At 38.4% G+C, this 21,671-nt stretch overlaps 1 protein-coding gene across 1 annotated transcript in view; it reads right to left on the bottom strand.

Annotated features, from left to right (window-relative positions):
* The window catches only part of COL28A1 (collagen type XXVIII alpha 1 chain), a 161,550-nt gene extending 145,876 nt beyond the window's left edge, over positions 1 to 15,674 (bottom strand). The window contains 6 exon segments of the mRNA XM_007450791.1: positions 2,252 to 2,293; positions 4,165 to 4,218; positions 5,859 to 5,915; positions 7,728 to 7,748; positions 14,230 to 14,786; positions 15,554 to 15,674. Coding sequence (XP_007450853.1) covers positions 2,252 to 2,293; positions 4,165 to 4,218; positions 5,859 to 5,915; positions 7,728 to 7,748; positions 14,230 to 14,786; positions 15,554 to 15,674 — 852 coding nt within the window.
* Positions 15,675 to 21,671: the final 5,997 nt, after the last annotated feature.

Genomic DNA, 21,671 nt, shown 5'->3' with positions numbered 1-21,671 from the left:
TTCTGACTTCCCTATTTCTATGAATGGTACCATCATATTTCAAATCATACAGAATCAAAATTTATAATCATCTTTGCTCTCAACTTGCCCCTTCCATTCTTTTAATCCAACCAGTTAAAATCCTCCAACAGCTTCCAGGGCACTTAGTTTTAGATCCACTCTCCTGACCCTGGCCAACAAGGCCCTGTGCGAGCTAGACCCTGCCTACCTCGTAGCCTCGTCTCCCTCGCCACTCTTCCTCAAACTCTCTCTCTCTTTGCATTTCCTGGGCCCACCAAGCTTGCTCCCGCCTCAGAGCTTTTGTATTTGCTGCTCTTTTTGCCTAGGACCACCCTGTTTTATATTTTCATAACCCTCTCACTGACTGGAGTTCTTACTCACTTGTTTGTCTGTTGATTGAACGCTTTATGAAACTGGGTCTCTCCACCTTGCTCACCTCTGTATCCCCAGCACCTAAAAGAGGGCCCAGCGCATGGCAAGTGCTCAGTAAATCTTGCTGAACATCTGAGGTAGAGCTAGTCACTGCATCCCCTCATTTCTACGCCTTCCTAGTTCTCACAATGTTCTCTTCCTCTCTGTTTTGTCATCACTGTAGCCCAGTTCTGTCCAGTATAACGTGAGCCACCTATGTCATTTTCAATTCCTTAACAGCCACTTGAAAAATGTGAGAATGAACAGGTGAAATTAATTTTTAATAATATATTGTATTTATCACAGTAGGTCCAAAAACTGTCATTTTAACATGTGATCAATATTAAAAAGTTATTGATGAGATATTTTACATCTTTTTTTTTGGTACTAAGTCATAAAAAATTCAGTGTGTAGTTTATTCCTCCAGCACACCTCCACTCCGGCTAGCCTCTTTCAACTGCTCGGTAAGCACACATGGCCAGCGGCTTTCACGTTGGCTGGAGCAGCTCTAGCTAATGACCCTGTTAACTTCTCCTACAGCCTGTAGCAACAAACCTTCTTCAAAATGCCCTTTCCTTCTGCTTGTTTCCACTTCAGTTTTGCTTTTAGAGCCAGGCCAGATTAATCTCCCAAATCCACAGCTCTTGGGCCATAATACGCCTCATCTAAAATCTCAGGAGGTGCCCATCACCCTGCAAAGCCCAGCCTTCCAGCCGGCATGGACCAACCACTCTGCCAGTACTCCTCCCTAGGCATCCCATCTCACCATTCCCCACACTTTGCCTTCCCTCTGGTTGCTGCTCACAGCACTTTCAGTCTAGAATGCCTGCCCCTTCCACTTTCCTGTTCTGTCTTTACCTGTCTCAGTCCTACACCCTTCAAGGGTCATCCTGTAGAAACTACCCTGATAGCTCTGGTCTCCTCTGAATGCCCATTATACTTTATGTGTGAAATTTTTAGAATATTTTGACATTCCACTTCATATTGTAGCTATTTTACCTCTCCTCTGAGATAATGAACGTTTCACAAAAATAAGTGCTTTGTCTTAATTTTATTTTCACATAACAATAGGCTTTATATATATATAAAATACCTAAGAAGTCTTTCCTGAATGAGTAACACAAATTTCTGAAGGAATTTCCATTGAAATTATCAAACTTTCTATCCGAATTCTTCATGAAATTGATTAAAAACACCAAGAGAACCATTTTTAAAACCTCTGGGTCTGAGTCCTGGGCTTTCATCCAAGGGGAAAAGCTGGGAGGAGAAATGCCACGCAGCCTCCTTTTAAGTCACTGTACATTTCTCTGCTATTTGTTAGACTGCTGCAGTTCTCCAGGACAATGCAAAAGAAGAAATGTACTATAATTATTTCTCACACAATCTGTTGACATCTTCTAATTTTAGGGATAATAAATCAACTAGAACAATCTCTTCTTTTGCCTGTAGAATTGGATTTACAAAAGGATAGTTGAGATTATGTAATTCTTCTGCTCCCAGAATTTTAATTTACTCTTTATTAAAAAAAAATAAAAAACACAGGAAGCAAAACAAAATATTTTTCTTATTTGAGCTTTTCACAAATCTCAACTTGAGTATCAAAGAATGTTATGTGGCGGGACCGCCCTGTCCCATCATCACTCCTTTTGGACAGGGTATTTTCTCCTCACGTTTCCACTTCTAAGATCATAATCTGTCTGATTGCCTGTCTGAGCCATCAAGAGCACACGTGGACATAAATCATTTCTGCACTTGCATTGCAGGGGTCAAAATGATCCATTACAGAATCTTAGCGTCCTGGGATTACTTTCTTAGGGAGGCATTTCAGTTGTGTACGTACCCCTGGGCCTCTTTCTCCCGGTTTCCCTTTTTGAGCATCACCCTGTGTCAAGAAAAAAACTTAGTCAAAATTCCATGGCCCTGCAGAGTGAGTGATTGCTCAATAAAATTCTCTATTCAGATTTACTGGATTAATATGTTAAACCAATGGGGAAAATATCTTTGACCTTGACCATTGACAATTTCACCATGCAGTCTAGGGAAGAAAATAGCAGCTCAGATAGCCTTTGCCCTTTGGAGTGAAGCCAGATGTATAGGGTGCAGAATCCAGGTATATTTTCACAGCTTAGGCCAAGACTTGCATCCTAGTTTAACAACACGGCCGTTGTTCTCAAATATAGCATTGTACCCACTCGGAGCCAGCTACTCTGGCTTTTCTCCAAGGGGCTTTGGAATGTTTTCCAAAATGTCCTTAAGAGTGATTGCTTGATTTCAGCAAGACTTAGGAAAATATATTATATGGCACAAAATTACAAGCCAAATAAATGAAATGTGTGCAAAGACTTACAACAGGTATTTAACAAAGCAAAAAGAAGACATTATGGCATCAATTTAGACCCATACAAAGTGGGTGAGTGTAGGGGTGCGTGCGTGTGTGTGTGTGTGTGTGTGTGTGTGTGTGGTAAAACCACCCAAGGATGCTTTACATTCCCTTTCTTTGACAAGCAGGCAACTGGCAAAAATACTTTCATGTACCTAACTTATTATATTATTAATTTCCTCCCTAAACATATTCTCAGAAATGGAGTTACTGGGCATTAAAATTTTGAATATTTGAATGCTTCTTATAGTGCTTAATTGATTCCAAAAGTGTTTGTGTGTTTGTGCCAAGTTACCTTTGCAATGAAGAGGAAACCAGTTTCACCACCACATTGCTATTACTAGTTATTATTGTTTTAATATTGCTGTGTTAAGTGCTATAAGAAATGTTTTTTATACTTTAAAATACAGAAAAAAACAAACTCGTGAACTAGAAAATTACTCCCCTCCCTCGCAAAAAACAACCCAACACCCTTGGAGTCCAAAGTTTCTAAAATGTGAATAATTAGTAGTAAAGGGTACCTCGTTGTCTGTCTTTAAGTTTCATTCATTATCCAGTGAAATTAAACATTTTTCTCTTTCTTTTTTCACTGGATTTATTTCCTGTCTTGAAAATTGTTTGTGTCCTTTGACCATTTAATTATTAGCTTCTCATCTATTTTATAAAGTCTTTATGTACTATAGCAATTAACCCAATGTCCATTGTATTTTGACATAAACATTTCCCTATATGTTTTCCTCTTTATTTTAATTATTGTTTTTCATTATATATGAACTTTCCTCAAATTTTCACATGGTTGCATATGCTAATCTCTCTCCTATGATTCCTTCTGTTGCTCTTGAACTTGGAAGACCATCATCCCAACAATGATATGATTTTTTTTTTAATTAATCTAGGATTTTTTTGATCAGTACACAAAGAAAAGAATTGGGGAAATGCCTGAACTTGGTTTGGGAGTAAGACAATCTGGTGTTTTTCCTATTGTTATTGTAGGTGAGTTACCCATCAAGTGAATCCATAAAATATACAAGTGTCAATAGCAATCTGTTTTGGAATATGTATTAGTGATTTGTGGAACATGGTAGTAATTAATTTAGGCCACCATTATTTAAGAACAAGTTTCTCTTTATTCACCTCCCTAGGTTTCCTGAACTTATTGACTAAAATGGTCATATGTTCCTCAGAATTTGTAAATACAAGCTTACACAAACCAGACAGATGATGTAGGAAGTAAACAGCCTGTATTCTTCGTGGGAATCATCAGATTTTTGGCATTGGCATATATTACAATCCTTTGTTTTTTTAATTTTTGTTATTTAAGTAGACCTAGAAGGTGATACACTGGTTTAAGTGAAAGCTGTTTATTCATTTACCGGGTTTCCTTTAGGTCCTCACTTACCTTTGGTACCTGGGTTTCCATGTGTACCCTGAAGGCAAAGGGAAAAAAGATTACATGGAGCCAGGCATTCTATTAGTTTCCTACACCTTACATTAATTTGTGATCAGCTTCATTCCATAAAATTAAAGAAGATTGTAAAAGACACTTTACATACCAAGCAGAGATTCAACTCTATTTTCCCTTACTACACACCAGGAAGATGGCACAGTCTTGAAATGGCAGATTCTCTAGATTTGCTCAAAAAAGATAATGTCTCTCTATTCCTGATGTCCAAGAGAGAATCTCAAAAGATGGAAGAAGAGAGTTCTTCAATCCTATTCTAGAAAGGCATTTTATTTTCCTATTCTCAAACCACCAAAAATCTCGCTTTTCTGTGAACTGGTTTTGGGAACACTCAATAAATGTTAAATAACATATTTCTATGGCTATCCCTATTAAAACATGGTACAGTAATCTCTTCCAACAATATTAAGGGACTGAAATAGTCAGATTAGCTCAGCAGTTGTAAGGTTTCTTTTTACTGTTTATTCTAAAACGTAATTGAATATCCCAAGCAAACCTTCCCTGGCAATCTCTTGGTGTAATAAGTATAAAGTAAGACTTTATAGGAAGGGAAAGTTAAACCTTTGCTTTGGCCAAAATTAGCTTCTACTGACTGCCACGTTATCATGTAATGTATCTAACTTGTATTTTGAAGAAAAAAAAAGACAAACACTCGCTCTTTCTAATGCCTTGATTAGTAGAATGATTTGAAAAAGTATAGGCTTTGGACCCAAGACTCAAGGGAAAATGTGTTATAGTCTAAGAAATTCACTGTACACATTCCCCTCCCTGCCCCCAAATACAAGCATCAGGTCAAAAACATTATCAATGAATTTTTGTGAAATATCTCCACAGGGCTTTTGACCTCTAAGGTTTGAAATCACAGAAGTAAATAAAAAACTGAAGCAGCAGCATGGAGGCACCTGAAGGTGACTGTTAGAGAAACATTCAGCATCTCCAGTCATTGTGATGTCGTTTCCAATGCCCTCCCAGTACAGACATAGCACCTACCAGATATTAGGGCAGAATATAAAGGAAGCACTCCTTTGGGGATTATCTTTTCAGGTATTGAATCATCTTAGTAAATCCTGCCCTTTACCTTTGTTTGCCAAGTGGTGTCTTCCATTTCACACAATTCACTCTAATTCCCAGAGCTTCCTGACAAGCTTCCTCCCCACGAGGCATTTTGGGGTTGCACTTGGCTAAGTGTGAAGACACAGTTAATTTCTGGAGAGGACACTTGTTTCTAGGTGGAAGTAGGATAAATCTTTGCCTAGAGCACTGAGGATTTGTATGAGCTCTTTCTCTAAATTTTCACTTCAGTACTGAGAAATTCTGGCTTCAATTGTTGCATCAGAAGTGATGCTGAAATATCCTTCGTGGGAAGACCGTCGTCATTTTAAACCAAATCTGCCCTCAATTCAGTTCAGTAAAATCTCAATCTTATTTCTAAGGACAGAATGTATCCCTTTAGGAATAAAAGAAAGGAACAGCGTTTCTGTTTTTGCTGCTATTTGCACACAACTGCTTTTCAACAGCACAAAGTAGCCCAGTGTTTTCAGGGCAGAGCTATCATCGCTAGGACTTCCTGACTTGACCCTAAGTTCAAAACAGAAATATACTCACAGGAGGCCCTGGGTCACCTGGATCCCCCTTTTCACATTCACAAATCTTGCGTTCATACTAAATCAATAATGAAATACAATATTAACACTCAGTGAAATATAGCATTTTAAATCTCATTCAGTACACAACTAAATGGAACACTCCTTGAAGAAACTTTACCTTGCAAATATATGGAGCTTTTGCTCTCCCTATTAAATTCTTCCAGGAAAACTCTGATCTAGGAAGACCTAGCTAATAAAGTATTATTAAATGTTGCCATGGTTAAGTAAAATAGACCTCCCATTAAAATTTTATGTATAACATCATGTGCCAGTTAAAATGGAAAAATAAACATTTTCAGTGGACTTTGGGAATTTCTGCTGTTTCTCTTCTATACAACACATCCAGGCTCAATAATATACAAACACCAAATACTCCTTTACTCAAAAAAGGGAAAAAATTGACTTATACCATATTTTATCAGTTCTAAGATGCATATTTTTCCTTATTTTCACATCTTTGAAACCAGAATGCATATTAAATGAGTCAGGCCCAACCAAGATGAAGCTGGTATTTTCTGTGCATGCACTTCAGCGCTTCCAGAATGAGGTGGAATAAAACTCCAGAGACACAACAAGAGCACTTGAAGAAATGCTGTATCACCAATGCTTTTGGTGGCACAGGGGCTGGTATTGTGTAGAAAAGCCAATAATGACTCTGAGACAAAAAGTGATGTTAGAGGATTTCAACTTTGAATGTGAAGAAGTTTTAGAAAAATAACCAGTTTAGTTTGCTTATATTTTCCCTTATCTGTATGCACAGAAGTGATAACAGGATTTAAAAATCTGTATCTAAATAAATCTAAAAGGACTCTTGCCATAGTATAAAATGAAAAATTGTAATTCATAAGAAGGTACTGTATCATAGTTTAATTGACAGAGGGTTTTTTTGGTTTTGCTTTCGTTTTTTTTTTTGTGTGGTACGTGGCCCTCCCACCGCTGTGGCCTCTCCCGCTGCGGAGCACAGGCTCCTGACGCACAGGCCCAGCGGCCATGGCTTACGGGCGCAGCCGCTCCGCGGCATGTGGGATCTTCCCGGACTGGGGCACGAAACCGTGTCCCCTGCATCGGCAGGCGGACTCTCAACCACTGCGCCACCAGGGAAGCCCCAGAGGGTTTTTTAAAAATCTGTCTTAATGGCATATAAAATGATGAAACGTAGTGCTCTACAAGCTTTGGTTGGCTACTATTATTTTATGTGATACTCCTAATGTTAAAGAATCAGTTTATCGAACAAAGTTCAGATGTTCCAAACTCTTTGCCCAGAAACACACATCCAGTAGCGCAGTCCTCAGCAAGCTCATGGTCATCTATTGTGCTGAGTACTGTCCAATCGATATTGGCCAGCTTCCTTTGTCACTTGGTCTGGTTGCCACCAACAGGGAAGAGAATAAGCTTAGTCAGCCACCAGGCAGCAGGGGGCAACTCTAAGCCCTGTCCCTTAGCCAGGAACATTGCCTAACCCTGGCCCACACAAGGCACAGTTCCTAGAGTGGAGGACCCCCATAAGTAGCAGGTATTGAGACACAATTAGAAAAAAGGAAGTCATATCAAAGTCAGCAAAAACTATGGTGTCTGATTATCATTGATTTCTAAAATCACTCTCTAAAATCGTTTAAATATTTCCTACTTTTTCTAAATTTTCCAACCTGCATTGGATATGGTGACATAAAATAAATCAAATGGCTGCCTCAAAATAGAGTGGCTCATTTTAAAAAGAATTAAGCATTTTTATTTAGTCACACCTTATCTTCTAATGTGAATTATAATGCTGGTTTGTTTATGTGAGCTTTTAGAGTAATTCATAGTAATCACAGCATGTGGTGCTTACCTTCTTTTCAAATAAGATACCCTAGGAGGGAAAAAAGAATGACACATTAACTCAATTCACGGTTCTGCTTCCATCTTCTTACTAACCTTAATTATTCCCTATGGGATATGCAATTTCCAAAAAAAAATAGCAATTCTGCCTCTTTAACCTTGTAAAATCAATAAAGCCCCAGCCAACAACCCAAGGAGCACTCTGAGCCATCTACTAATAGAAGGGCATTAGCATTCATTAAAAGTAATTTTTTCTAGAAATTTTATCTTTTTGCATCCTATGTTTTATCTCTTGTTTCTTTTTTATCAGCTCTGTAATCTCCATAGTTTGGCTACTAGCTTAATCAGCCATAAGAAATTTCTCACTTTTATTTACAGAGTTTGGCAGAATATGTAATTGTGTATTTTCTCTTCTCTATTTTTCTATTCCTTTACAGATATGCACTTATTTTTCAGCCTTAAAACATAAATTTTGGGCTTCCCTGGTGGCGCAGTGGTTGAGAGTCCGCCTGCCGATGCAGGGGACGCGGGTTCGTGCCCCGGTCTGGGAAGATCCCACATGCCGCGGAGCGGCTGGGCCCATGAGCCATGGCCGCTGAGCCTGCGCGTCCGGAGCCTGTGCCCCACAATGGGAGAGGCCACAACAGTGAGAGGCCCGCGTATCGCAAAAAAAAAAAACAAAAACATAAATTTTAGGGTGATAATTTCATGAAATATTAATGAGCCTTACAAGTCAATGCGGTCCAGCAGCTCATTCTCTCATAAGGAAACGTGAGATGCAGTGCTGTGACTTGCCCAAGGTCACACACTTGGGCTGAGCTGCCTAACCAAGTTCAGTGCTATTTTCTACTTAACCACACGGAAATGAAGTCGCCAGAATGTTTTTCAAAACTACTTTAAATTCATAATTTTAGAGAAATTCCCGATGTGGTTTTTGTCCAACATGTAGGTCTCACTACCCTACTCGAGCTCAGTGTGGTATTACCTGACAAGAGCACTGAAGGTCGTGTCTGAAGTCAAACACTGGACAGAACTTATGTTTACAGATAGAATTATTGCTTTCTTAAGGTAGAAGTTATATGTCAAATTAATGCCTTATGACTGAATCTGAGGGGTAATTTACATGGTAAAATAGAAGATGGAAGCAAAAAGCACTAGAATATTTGTTGCAAGATGTTAAAAATAAAGCATGTAATGAAGAAGCAAAAGATAAGTCAGAGTTGTACCTTTATGGAGGACTCTGCATCCTTTTAGTTTTGTTTTTACTCTACCTTTATTTCCAATCAAATGAATCATTTAGAGGGAAGAGATAGCAAAATGCTTTAAGTGATTCTAGGGATTTAATCAGAGAAAAATTTAGGCTGGGAATTTCATCATCCAGGGTTTTCATCCTGTTTCCACCATTATCTAGCCACCTGGCCTTAGGTAAGTCATATATCCTTCCAGGTCATTTTCCACATCTATAAAATGAGAAAGGTTGACAACATGGTCTTGGGAGCTGTAAAACTCTGGCCACAGACCCTGTCTACCAAATTCAGTCTCACCTATGGCTTTCTTTCCCTCTCCCTCCATCGTCCCCTGCCCCAGTGATTTTAAATTACTAGCCAGTGTAAACCCAGGCTGAAAGCAGATGAGATACTTGTATCTTTAAGAACTAGTAGGTCATGTGGAGAATGGGAACTCAGAAAAACTGACGATTTTAGTGTAAAATGGCTTTACCGTCTCCAGAACATTTGGCTGTGCCTAGAAAGTTGAAATGTACATGCTTTACCTCTAGACTGCCCAGGACAAGTCCTTGCTTCCACCTGTGATCCTGACATCCCTTCCAGACATACCCTAGAGAAATTCTTGTACTTGTATATTTCAGCATTCATTGTTTTTAATAGCGAAAAATTTAAAATAAAATATCCATCAATAGTGTAATGGATCAATAAACAAAATACTACTCAACAGTTAAAGTCAATGTGTTGAATTTCTGTGTTTTAACATAGATAAATTTCCTAAAAAGTTGAGTGGAAAAGCAAGTTGCAAATGAACACATACAATGTGATCCAAATTGTGAAAATATACGTCAGAAACTTGGTTTCCTCTGGGAGGGAGAGAGAGGAAAGGAATTTGAAAGGATTTCAAAAGAGACAATAAAACAACTAATAGTTCAAGTCAAATTGTAATATTTGAAAATAACCACTAAAATAAGGAAAAATTCAAAGTTGTGTCACTTTACCACCTTTTTACAATAAGCAATATCCTTATCAATTTTAAACATAAATTTAACTGCTACTGTGGCTGTTGTGTAATTTTAAACCTTTTAAGCTTTCCATTTGAAAATTCAATTTCTGCTTTGCCATATTACCCTTTAAAACTATGTGCCACGGGCTTAAAAACCATAACAGCACAACTTACTAATTATTTTTGGAACTCATTTGATTTTGTGTTTGCTGTAATTTATATTTCTGTGGAAACAAAAATGAATTCAAAACTACATAACAGATAAGACTGTTTGAAACAAAGAACAAAGCTCCGTTCCCTAAGGGCACTTACAGCCTATAAGCCCCAGTGATAGAAGACATGGCAAAGCAAGCTGCTTGGGAAGGAGATCCTAGACTTGGGGGGCATTGAGGGGGAGGAACAGGACGGTTTCTTGGGATAGTTGGACTTTCTGGATAATTTTGAATAAAGAAATGCAACGGACTAACTCATTGATGGAACGCTGATTCTATATGTCAAAGTTTATAAGGAAAAAAGGCATAAAGACTAGTGTGGGCAATCAGACAAAGGAAGCAGTGAGAAGGGACATTTAAAAAGAGTGGACAGAAGGGCCCACGTGGACAGAGCTGGAGAATTGGGAAGTAGTGACGCCTTTCACTTAAGCAGAGAGGCAGGCTGTGTGGAGGACAGCTGGGAGAATATGGTCAAAGCCAGAGGGAAGGGCATGTTCAATTAAGGTCTAGGTGGATACTGTAGTTTAAATCAGGGGTCCCCTACCCCCAGGCCATGGACCAGTACTGGTCCACACAGCAGGTGGTAAGGGGCGGACGAGTGAGCAAAGCTTCGTCTTTATTTACAGCCGCTCCCCAGCACTCGCATTACCACCTGAGCTCTGCTTCCTGTCAGCATTATGGTGAGTTGTATAATTATTTCATTATATATTACAATGTAATAATAATAGAAATAAAGTTCACAATAAATGTAATGTGCTTGAATCATCCTGAAACCTTCCCCCGTCCCCCGCCCCAGTCCTTGGAAAAATTATCTTTACGAAACTGGTCCCTGGTGCCAAAAATGTTGTGGACCACTGGTTTAAATGAAAAAATATAGAGAAAGGACCTCACCAGAGCAAAAGAAGGGGCATTTTATTAATGGAGTCAGAGTTTTATAATGGCATATATGTGAAGAAAGAAGGCTAGAATGGAATTGCCAGTTTTGTGAGTGACCATGAGGTCAAGGCTATGAGAAGGGAACAGAGAAAATGTGAGGAAGGTGTCAAAGTTATTAGCATGACAGCAAATGGGATGAGAATAAAGAACTTAGTAGGCAAGGATTACAAACTCTATGATAAAAAATATATATTTGCAGCTTACTACAGTAGCAGAATAGCCATTATAAAATCTTAGAGAACAGAAGTGAGGCTCTAAACAGAGGAAGCCTTGAAAAACTGGGAAGTGGACCACAATTAATAAATTAATGAAGGCTAGGATTCTAAAGATGATACAGAAATCATCAAGTTGATCCCTTCTTTGTATGTGAAGGAGAGGATACACTAAATGGATGTTTTGCTTAATTATCTTCAGAGAATGAGACCAATTTGTCACAACCTTTATTCCCATAAAGACTTTAAAATTTTTAATATCAAAGGTGATAAAGAATTTTTAAAATCTCTATGTACTCTCTCTTGCTCTTTTGAAGGACCAAGTAATATATCCAGGAGATTGGTTTGAATCTGTTTCTTAGGTTTCAATACTGTTATGTAAATCATAACAAAATAGCAGCACAAGTATTTTCTTCACCTTGGAATCATCAGGTCTCTCTTGGGTAATTCAGAACTAAAATGCTTTCATGGGATTCTTATGTGATACTTCCTGCAAGAGGTGTCAAGGAATGTGTGATAGTTCCTTGATTTGTCTTGGCTCCTGCAAAATCTGTTCACTGTGGACACTCCTGTCCATAAATTCAACTAAAGTCTACTCTGCAATAAACAGAATAAACTGCTGATACAAAAAACAATCCAGATGCATTTCAAAATCATTATGCTGGCAGTAAGAAGACTGAAACAAAAAGAGTGCACATGCTGTGAGCTTGTTTATGTAAAAATCTACAAAGTACACTAATCTAGGATGACAAGTCAGATCAGTAGCATTTAAGGGACAAGGGAAAACACATATTGCAAAGAGGCATAAGGAATCTTTTAGGGATGATAGAAGTGTTCTCTATCCTACTTGTGCTGGTTGTTTCATGGGTGTATACATCTATAAAAACTCAGGGAAACATGCAATCAAAGTAGACACAGATGTGTACTTAAATTTTACTGGATTAACTTATTTTAAAAAATCAACTGCATAATAATTACAAAATAAAAAGTTTTAAAAATTGAACTACAGATGTAATAGAAGCAGATTAGATGAGGACTTTTTCCAATGGTCTGATCAAAAGTCAAGTTCTGCTTCCTAGACCATGGCAATTTGAACCATTGAAGCTTGGTATATCTTTCTTTGAAAAACCTAATAAGTTCTCTTCACAGAGCTTCCATCTGAACAAATAAGCTGAAATCACAGGATGCTATGGAAGAGCAGAGTCATTAGGATGCTTAGTCATTTTTTGGTTTCCCCAGAAACAAGCAGTCTTGCTTCAGGTTTACTGCCAACAGCCTGTGTTCTCATTTGGGCAGGAGCTCTTGGCAAGGATGTGTATGGAGGGCGTATGAACCTCCTGAACCGACACATCTGGCCAAACAAGGAGCTGCCTGTCCTGTGTCCTCTCCAGGCAGCAACAGGTGACTCATCACAACCCCAGGGTTCTCTCCTGAAATTCTTGAAACTTCTCTTTTATTCAGGGGTGAGGACTCCTTAAACTATGGGGCAGGCAGTGCTAGGCAGTTAGCCAGGCACCCAGCACATTCCCCTTTCCTGCAGAAGAGATGCTCACTTAAGCGTTCACCCCAAGTACCTGGGAGCTGAGCCTATCACCTGCGGTCTAGGCAGAACTCTCCCCATCTACCCCTAATGCCCAAGTTAAAAAAGGCTAGAAACAATAGTAACTTTGGAGAAGGGATGTTCCTTAACTGTTTCAAGGCAATTTTAATGGAGAAAACCATAAAAAATAGTTACTATTCTCCTTCTCAATATAACTTTACAGGGTTAAGCATGCAGACTCCAGGGTTTTCAGCTGGCCTCAAATTTTCAACTATAAAATGAAGATAATAATAGTACCTACATCATAAAATTGTTGTAAACATTGAATAAAATAAAATATGTAAAGTACTCAGAGCAGTGCATAATACACAGAGAGCACTCAAGACATGATCACTATTATTTAGGTAAGAAAAACTCAGCATCTTATGCTGAAAACAACTGAGAGTAACAAAATCAAAGTAATGCTGGGAAAAGAATTGAGGGAAGGGACAAAAGGAGAAAAACAGACTCTGAAACGGGGCCTGCGGTTTTTTCAACTGATAGAAAAGAGCCCATATGGAGTGCTCAGGACCTAAAGGACACATTGTCCTTGCCCTCCTCTCAAGAAAAAAATTTTAAATCAATATTCTTAAGAAAATCAATTTTGACACTTAAATCAACGACCTTATCTCCAGGAGTTTCCTCCTTGAGAAATGTTGTAAAGAGGGATTTTGTTCTGATTGCTTTGCCTTGTGTTTTCCCTAGCAGCAAGGAAAGGCTCTCACAACCAATAAAGAAAAGCAGTGACACAGCTAATCAGATCAATCTAGTGGGACTCATTGATTTGATGGGAGAAACTGTGGGGCGACAGCAGGTCATAGCTGATTTAAAACTGGGTGACCTTGTTAACACCTAAAAAACAAGGAGATTTTTTTTTTTTTTAATGGAAGTCTGTGAACTTCACTTGAGCATAATATGGCAATAGGTGAGACAAATAGTCAAGAAATATTCCTGCACATGTGTAATGGGAAAAGGAGAACTTAGTACAAATATAGCAGATCACAAGTTGACTACAAATCGAATATAAGTCAGCAGTGTTCAATGAGCCCAGGATGTACAAACAGGAGTCTGAGGTGGATGAATGGAAATTAATCCTTCCAAAATCCTCAGCAGTAGCTGACAATAAAGTTCCAGAGAATGAGTCTGGGACTTCCCCAGATTACGTGGTATAAACTATCAAGAAAGTAGAGAGACACATGGGAGAGATTCTTCTTTTTCCATTTCCAAGGTGGATTTTTTTCCCTTTCATCTTTTTGACCCACTGTCTATCCCTACAGAATTTGTAAACAAATTATCAATATTATGGTGAGAAATATATACAAAACCAACCCATTAGGTACCTACCAGGTGATCCTGAATTTTATCTACAAGGGTTGAATCATTCAACAGTAGAATGGGTTCACTGGGTGGATCCCCAGATATCAAACGAAGTTTGGTTTCGTTGACTAGAGTAGAGAGTCCAATGGTGATAAATAATATTCCTGAAGTTCTGGCGTCTTCAGAAATACTTTGAACATCTGGATTCTTTGGATGGTCAATGTCATCAGTCATCAGCAAAGCCACTTTCACACCATCTTTGCACCCTTCTCTCTTAAGTAGCCTCATGACATTGGCGATGGCATAATAAGAGAAAGTACCTTGCCCAATGAAATTCATAGACTTGACCCTCTGTTTAAAAGTCTGTAGATCCTTCCAAGAAGAAAAAGGTGGATCAATTTGGACAGAGCTGCTAAACTGAAGGGCTGCCAGTTTGATGTCATATTTCAAGGAGCCAACCGGGGTCAATTGAAAAATCTTGTCACTCAAGCTATCTACAAAATCTTTCTGTTTGTCAAAGAGAAAAATTTTAGAAATTTCAGAGCTGTCCACGATGAAGACAAGATCTACGAAGCAAGTGGGGTCTGAAATAGGACGAACAGGTTAGGCAAAATCCTTGCCCTTACTCGTGAAACAACTCTGCATAAGGAAAGGCCTGAGGTGGTGTGGTTGTGAATTTCTTGCTTCTGAGAGGAGGAGGAAGTGAAAAAGAGAGGCACTACGGAGATAGGGCTTATACTGTAAAGAACTAAATCTCTTTCTAAGTCTACAAATTCTTTTCCTCTTGTAAAATTGTGCAAATCGAAAGCAAACAACATACCATATATTCCGAGCATCTTCCCAAAGTAAAACTTGCTTAAAGTGAGAGCCCCATCTTGTTTTGGTGCAGTTTTTTTTTTTTTTTAACTTTTTTGAAATCAAGGGAGAAAATGACTACACATCACATTGTAGCAGTGGTAAGGGACAAAGAAACCTAACAGGGAGAACTTAAGTTTGAATCCTAGCTCTGTGACTTACTAATTAATTTGCCTGCGGCCTTGAGACTGCCACTTCACCTCTCTGGGCCTCAGTTTCTTTATCTATGGGAGTGGCAATCTCTGCCATGCCCATCTGAACAAGGCTACTGTGAAGCTCAAATGCGATAATAAATGTACGAGTGCTCTAGAAATTCTGATGTTTTTATAAGCATGCTCTATAAGTTTGTAAGGTGCATTATTATCATATCAAGATAGAATATCATATATATACCTAAATATGTGGTTTGCTATTTACATCAAATGCTATTTGGAAAAAATTCATATTAGGGTTTTAAGAGGCTAAAACTAATAAAGACAGAACAAAACTTTTTTACCCCGGAGACTTTTCCTTGCAAGTAAATTGGACTTTGATCCTTTCTTTCTTTGTCCATATATTGCTTGACTCATAAAAGCTGGCAAAAGCAGGAGATACAAGACAAAATGTCTGTTCCACATTATGGCAGATGATGAAAAATCATCTGCCGTGTATCACCTTTAGTAGAAAAATAGGTTATAAAAACTTTAATAAAATACAGTTTGCCATTTTTAATTTCAAGCCAGGGGTATTGAAAACTGGCATGTGGCAAGAGAAAAGGGTTTTCATTCATATTTATAAAAAACTATCCACATTGAGATTTTTAAAGTTTCTAATCCAAATAGATCACGGCAACACAACCAAACATCTATTAATGAATATTTTTGTATATTCAAAGAATTACACCCAAGTAGTCTGAATTTCCTATTATATTATGGGGAGCTGGAGGTACACAGCCATTTAAAAACATTTCAGTCCCGCTCTATATGATGACTGTGGTTTGATCACAGGGGCTGTTTGACTTTTCCACCTTCTCCAAGGTAGTATCAGATTGCTGCAAGGGTATTTCATTCGTTTTCATTGTAACTAATTGCTGACCATGCCAATATTTTTACAGGGTTGTAGAGAACCACCACCATTTCTATCTTAATATTACATGCACAATTTCAATGAGTTCAGAGGTCAAGTCAAAAATTGAATGGCCCTTCTGTTTCCATAGAACCCCATTTTCTACGTTTACTTTGTTAACTTCAACTCCACCAGAGTTCCAAGCTGTACTACAGCTGCATATCCAGTCAATCAAAAGAGTATGAAAACAGAGTGAAGTAAGTCAGAGAGAGAAAAATAACTACTGTATGCTAACACATATATATGGAATCTAAAAAAACACTAAAAACAGTCATGAAGAACCTAGGGGCAAGACAGGAATAAAGACACAGACCTACTGGAGAATGGATTTGAGGACATGGGGAGCGGAAAGGGTAAGCTGGGACAAAGTGAGAGAGTGGCATGGACATATATACACTACCAAATGTAAAATAGATAGCTAGTGGGAAGCAGCCGCATAGCACAGGGAGATCAGCTCGGTGCTTTGTGACCACCTAGAGGGGTGGGATAGGGACGGTGGGAGGGAGACGCAAGAGGGAGGAGATACAGGGATGTATGTATATGTATGGCTAATTCACTTTGTTATAAAGCAGAAACTAACACACCATTGTAAAGCAATTATACTCCAATAAAGATGTTTAAAAAAATTTAAAAAATAAAACCAGGCCAAAAAAAAAATAGATTATGAGAGCAAAACTAACAGTTTTTCTAAGTGTTAGCTGGAAGAACTACTGCACAGAAAAAGAATTTGAAATCAGGAAACAATCTCCTCTGAGCATCCCTGTGAAACTATTTTTCTGGGTAGATTAACAATTTAAAATCTAATCCTGTATTTAAATCTTCAGCAAACTTTAGCACTCAGTATGCCCAGCTCTGTACCAAATGCCTTTTAAACCCACAGGCTTCCCTGGCAAGAGAAGACTCCTGTGTGGCTAGCTCAGTATACCCTAGAATGGAAACAAGAAAGCTTATTTTGAACCAATGTTCTGCATGGTTTGAAAATGCTTGCCTGTTTAAAGTATATTGACTTCAGAAGTTCTGGAAAAGGAATAACAGTTTCCTTCTTTGGCACCTTTCCTTCATGGAATGGTAACTGGGAAATTGTGAGCATGATTTTTCCAGTCTCTGAATAGGGGGTGGAAATATATGCAAAGGCAGTGAGGAATGAGATGGGTGACTGACTTCTTTCATGCATGCCAGATGGAGAAGCCCCAATGAGAAGCAAAGCTGTTGGGTTGGGGATGGACCAGTAGATGGCTCCATGCCATTGTCTGCTCCTCGAATAGCATCAACTAGCAGGAATTTTATTAAGCTGACTTTGTATCACTATGGCCAAGCATCTCTCTTGGCAAGTGCCTCAGATGTAATTGACCAAATGTCAACTGCTCTTCAGACCAGGTATGCTAAGATGTGGAGATAGCTGGGTATTAAAAGAAGAAGAAAAAGAAGTGTGCTGAGGAAGCAGAACACAACGAGGATATGTTTCTCCAAGTAATCCCTTGCTAACCAAGGAGAAGAATACAGAGGGCTGTATAACTTTAACACTGAAGATTAGTATAAGGATAAGGCTCTGTAGCAAAACACAGCTGCTATTGCATTTTCAGAGGGGAAAAAGGTGTAATATCATATCTGTAGTATTACATATACCATCTCTCTTTTTTGACCCCGTACGTAAGGAAGTTCTCAGAAGTTCTGGAAAAAACAGACTAAAATTTTAACTTAATTGTGAACAAGAGAGGTTTTACAAGCTTTCTCTAAAATTTTCCTTCAATATTTATATTTTCTCTTTCTGTTTTGTTTATTCTTTACTAAGAGCAGATTTTTTTTTTTTTTGCTCTACGCGGTCCTCTCACTGTTGTGGCCTCTCCCGTTGCGGAGCATAGGCTCCGGACGCGCAGGCTCAGCGGCCATGGCTCACGGGCCCAGCCGCTCCGCCGCATGTGGGATCTTCCCGAACCCGGGCACGAGCCCGTGTTCCCTGCATCGGCAGGCGGACTCTCAACCACTGCGCCACCAGGGAAGCCCAGAGCAGATTTTTTATGACGAAAAATCAGGATGCTATCTGGAAATCTTTACAATTTTCCTTTCTAAGAAATATCTGAAAGTAGACAGATCTTGCTCTATCATAGGTTTGACTGTCCAACTTTTAAAAAAATTATTCCCTTCAGTGAATAAAGAAGTCTTAACATTTTCATTCAGAATCCCCCCAAAAATAAACGATAGGATCTATTTCAGCAGTCCCCAACCTTTTTGGCACCAGGGACAGGTTTCGTGGAAGACGAATTTTCCATGGGGCAGTGGGGGGGAGAATGGTTCAGCCTATAATGTGAGAGATGGGGAGCGGCAGATGAAGCTTCACTCACTTGACTGCTGCTCACCTCCTGCTGTGTGGCCCAGGGGTTGGGGACCCCTGATCTATTTATTAAGCCTTGACCAAACTCTGCTTTTAATGGGGAAAATATTTTCTATTTTTCATTTAGTTGATTTTATTTTCAGGTATTAGAAAGTGTTGTATTGTATCTTGGTGAATTCTTCCATTTCCCACTAGATGGTATTTAGACTTTTCTTTTATTGGGGACAAATAGTAGCATCAAATCTCAGAACTGGAAGGAAACTTAGAGACCACCTTTTACTTGATTCTTCCACTTCATAGGTGATAAAATAGAGGGCAGGTGTTGAGACCCACCCAAAGATCATCCTGTGAGATAGTGAGGGAACAAAGTTTAGATCTTTGTACATCAGCTGGTCATCTTTCATTATCCCTAAATACCCCAGGAGGTTTCTAGGCCTTGGTACCATCCAGGCTTGTGCCAGAGCAGGAGAAAAAGGAGCCTGTTATATGGCCAACAATTTATGTTTGAAAAATAGGAATTTTCCCTTAGTAGCAAATGGCTCAAGACAAATTATCATGGGCTAAATTCCAGGACATAATGAGTCTCATCTCTCACTGTGTAAATCTTAATGCCTGGGCCATCAAAGGCAATGAACACCATTTATGAGAGCCCCGAGTTGAAGAACTTTCTCCTTTAGGTTTGGGCAGTTTTGCCAAAGTAGCCTGGGATTGTTGTTACACTGATTTGAGTAAACTGTGGTTACTGTGCATGTTATTGATACCTGATGAAAATACAGCTAGTAATATGGTTAGATATCATCATTTGCATGAATAAAAAATTGCAGAAACTCAACATCCATTTGAGTTTTCTGGTCAGTCCATTTGGGATTTAATAAGAATATTCAACAAGGAAAGTTTTTACATAAATCAATCAAATTCCTGGAACTAAAGTGTTTTAAGAACATTAAGTAACTTATTATCCCACATTATGTCAACCCTTTACAACTCTGGTTCACACAACATTGTCCCCAGTTGAGGTAACAGAGTCATCATTTTTTGAGTTACATCTAAATTACATAGTTCCTCCTAAACAATAGTTTGTTTTTTCCTCTGTCCTTTTAAATTCTGTACTAAGGGTAAATTTTTCATGGACAAAGTTTACAGTAAATAGGACTTGAGATGAATTCATATTTTACTATTTTGGATGTGAAAAACATTTTAATGATATACAACTCAAATATAAGGTACCTAATATCATTATTCATTGTTTATATCCAGAGCCATAGATTCGGAAATACACATGTATAATTTTATTTATGTAAGTAATTTTTCTTACTTATATTTATATGTATAATATTCCATTACACTAATTAACCAAATTCAGAAATGCCAAATATTAACAGAAATTAGTGAGGACTGACCATGGGTCTTGAGGGACTACTGTTTGAAAAAAAGATATTTGGGCACCACCTTGTGGGGCTTTGTAGAAAGACACCATGAGAGAGTTTGTCTACTATCATTAACAGATTAAAATTCTTAATTCCCTATGATGCTGAATAGGTAGAATGAAAGTTGCTGTCTACAAATTTTCTGGGTAGGGAGGTAAGAAGATGAATCAAAGGGGTGAAAAAATTACTTTGTTATATGAATCAAGAAATTAACATCTGATGAAATCTGAAACGTATTCATTTAAGAAACGTTAACCTTGTTCCTACTATGTGTGAGGCATACTGTGTCTTATTTGTTTTTGGGTAGAAAACAAATGACACAGTCACCTCGGCCTAGTGGTAGAGATAGGTAAGAAAAAGGCAATGACAAATTTTACCAAAAATATTTTTAAGTAGTCAAATATCCCACTCTAGCTAGTAAGATCATGCTGAAGTGTTTGGGAGCAAGTGTACTGGTGTCTGCAACTTTGAAATGCATTATATAAACAGAAGGTGCATAGAGGGATGGGTAGATGGATGAATATTATGATATAGCAAATATGTCAAATATTATAGATCAAATGTTAATTGTGGAATCTAGATGGTGGGTAGTGGGTTTGCTATATAATTCTGTCAACTTTTGTGTATGTTTGAAAATTTTTATAACAAAATATTAGACAAAAAAAGGCAACAGCAATACAGCATGATAATATCTATGAAAGAGACCTGCAAAGGTGGCACCCAGCCCAGACTGTGACACAGAGGTTGGAAGTGCAGGGAGCAGCGGATGGAGCAGCGGATAAGTAGACACTTTCTTTTCTGCTGTGTTAAAGGGTTTAGACTATCTTGAAATCAATGAGGAATCAGTGAACAATGTTAAGCAGAGGAATGACATGATTACATTTTCATTTTAGGAAAATCATTCTGGTGACCGTGTGAAGAATTAATCTTGCAGGGAAGCAAGCCTGGAGACTGAGAAACCTATTAGGAAACTTAGTAGAATAAGAGACAGGGCTCTTAAGCATCAGCAGTAGGAATGGAAAGAAGTGAACAATTCCAAAAAATGTTTAGAAAGTAGAATCAAAGAGCTTAGTACCCAACTGACCCAGCAGAGGGAAGGAAATGAAGGGAAAGGACAGTACCCAGTAGTTTGCTGAAAAGTATTTAACAATCGACCCTGAAAAAAAAAAAGTGTGTGTGTGTGTGTGTGTGTGTATATATATATGTACATAAGTTTATTCTAAATATTACCGATATGAAGGGTATGTACTTAAAATACTGTAATAACCAAATACACAATATCATCTACTGGAAATTCCACATAACAAATTGAAGCTCATAGGATGCTTCCATTGATTTTTGCCAAATTCTTGTATCCTTGGCCAACTTATGGTTGCAACTGATCAATGACTGTAGTTCCAACAAGAATGTTGATTGACATTTCCATTTTCTTTAACAAGTACGCCCCTGCTTTCATATTTCTATGATACTTCTACTAGTGTATAACCTTTGATATCTCTTTTCTCCCCTTGTTTAGTCCTCTCCACAGGAGGAGGATTTAGATTTATCCTGAATGATGGGGGTAATAGTCTAACATCCTCTGGTCCATGTTTCCTGAGTGGGTAGAATTAGTGTGTTCAAAGTCCTATGCATGTGCGACCTCGTCTTCTACATAACATACTATTAGAGATCTAAGGATGGGAAGTAGTGAATAACGTCCCTTGCAGCTGGAAGGTTCTGTTTGGTGAGAAAGTCCAAAGTCTAGACATGAA

Source organism: Lipotes vexillifer, unplaced genomic scaffold (assembly GCF_000442215.2).
Source record: "Lipotes vexillifer unplaced genomic scaffold, Lipotes_vexillifer_v1.1 scaffold107, whole genome shotgun sequence".
NCBI lineage: Eukaryota > Metazoa > Chordata > Mammalia > Artiodactyla > Lipotidae > Lipotes > Lipotes vexillifer.
This window is presented reverse-complemented; position numbering and strand designations above follow the sequence as displayed.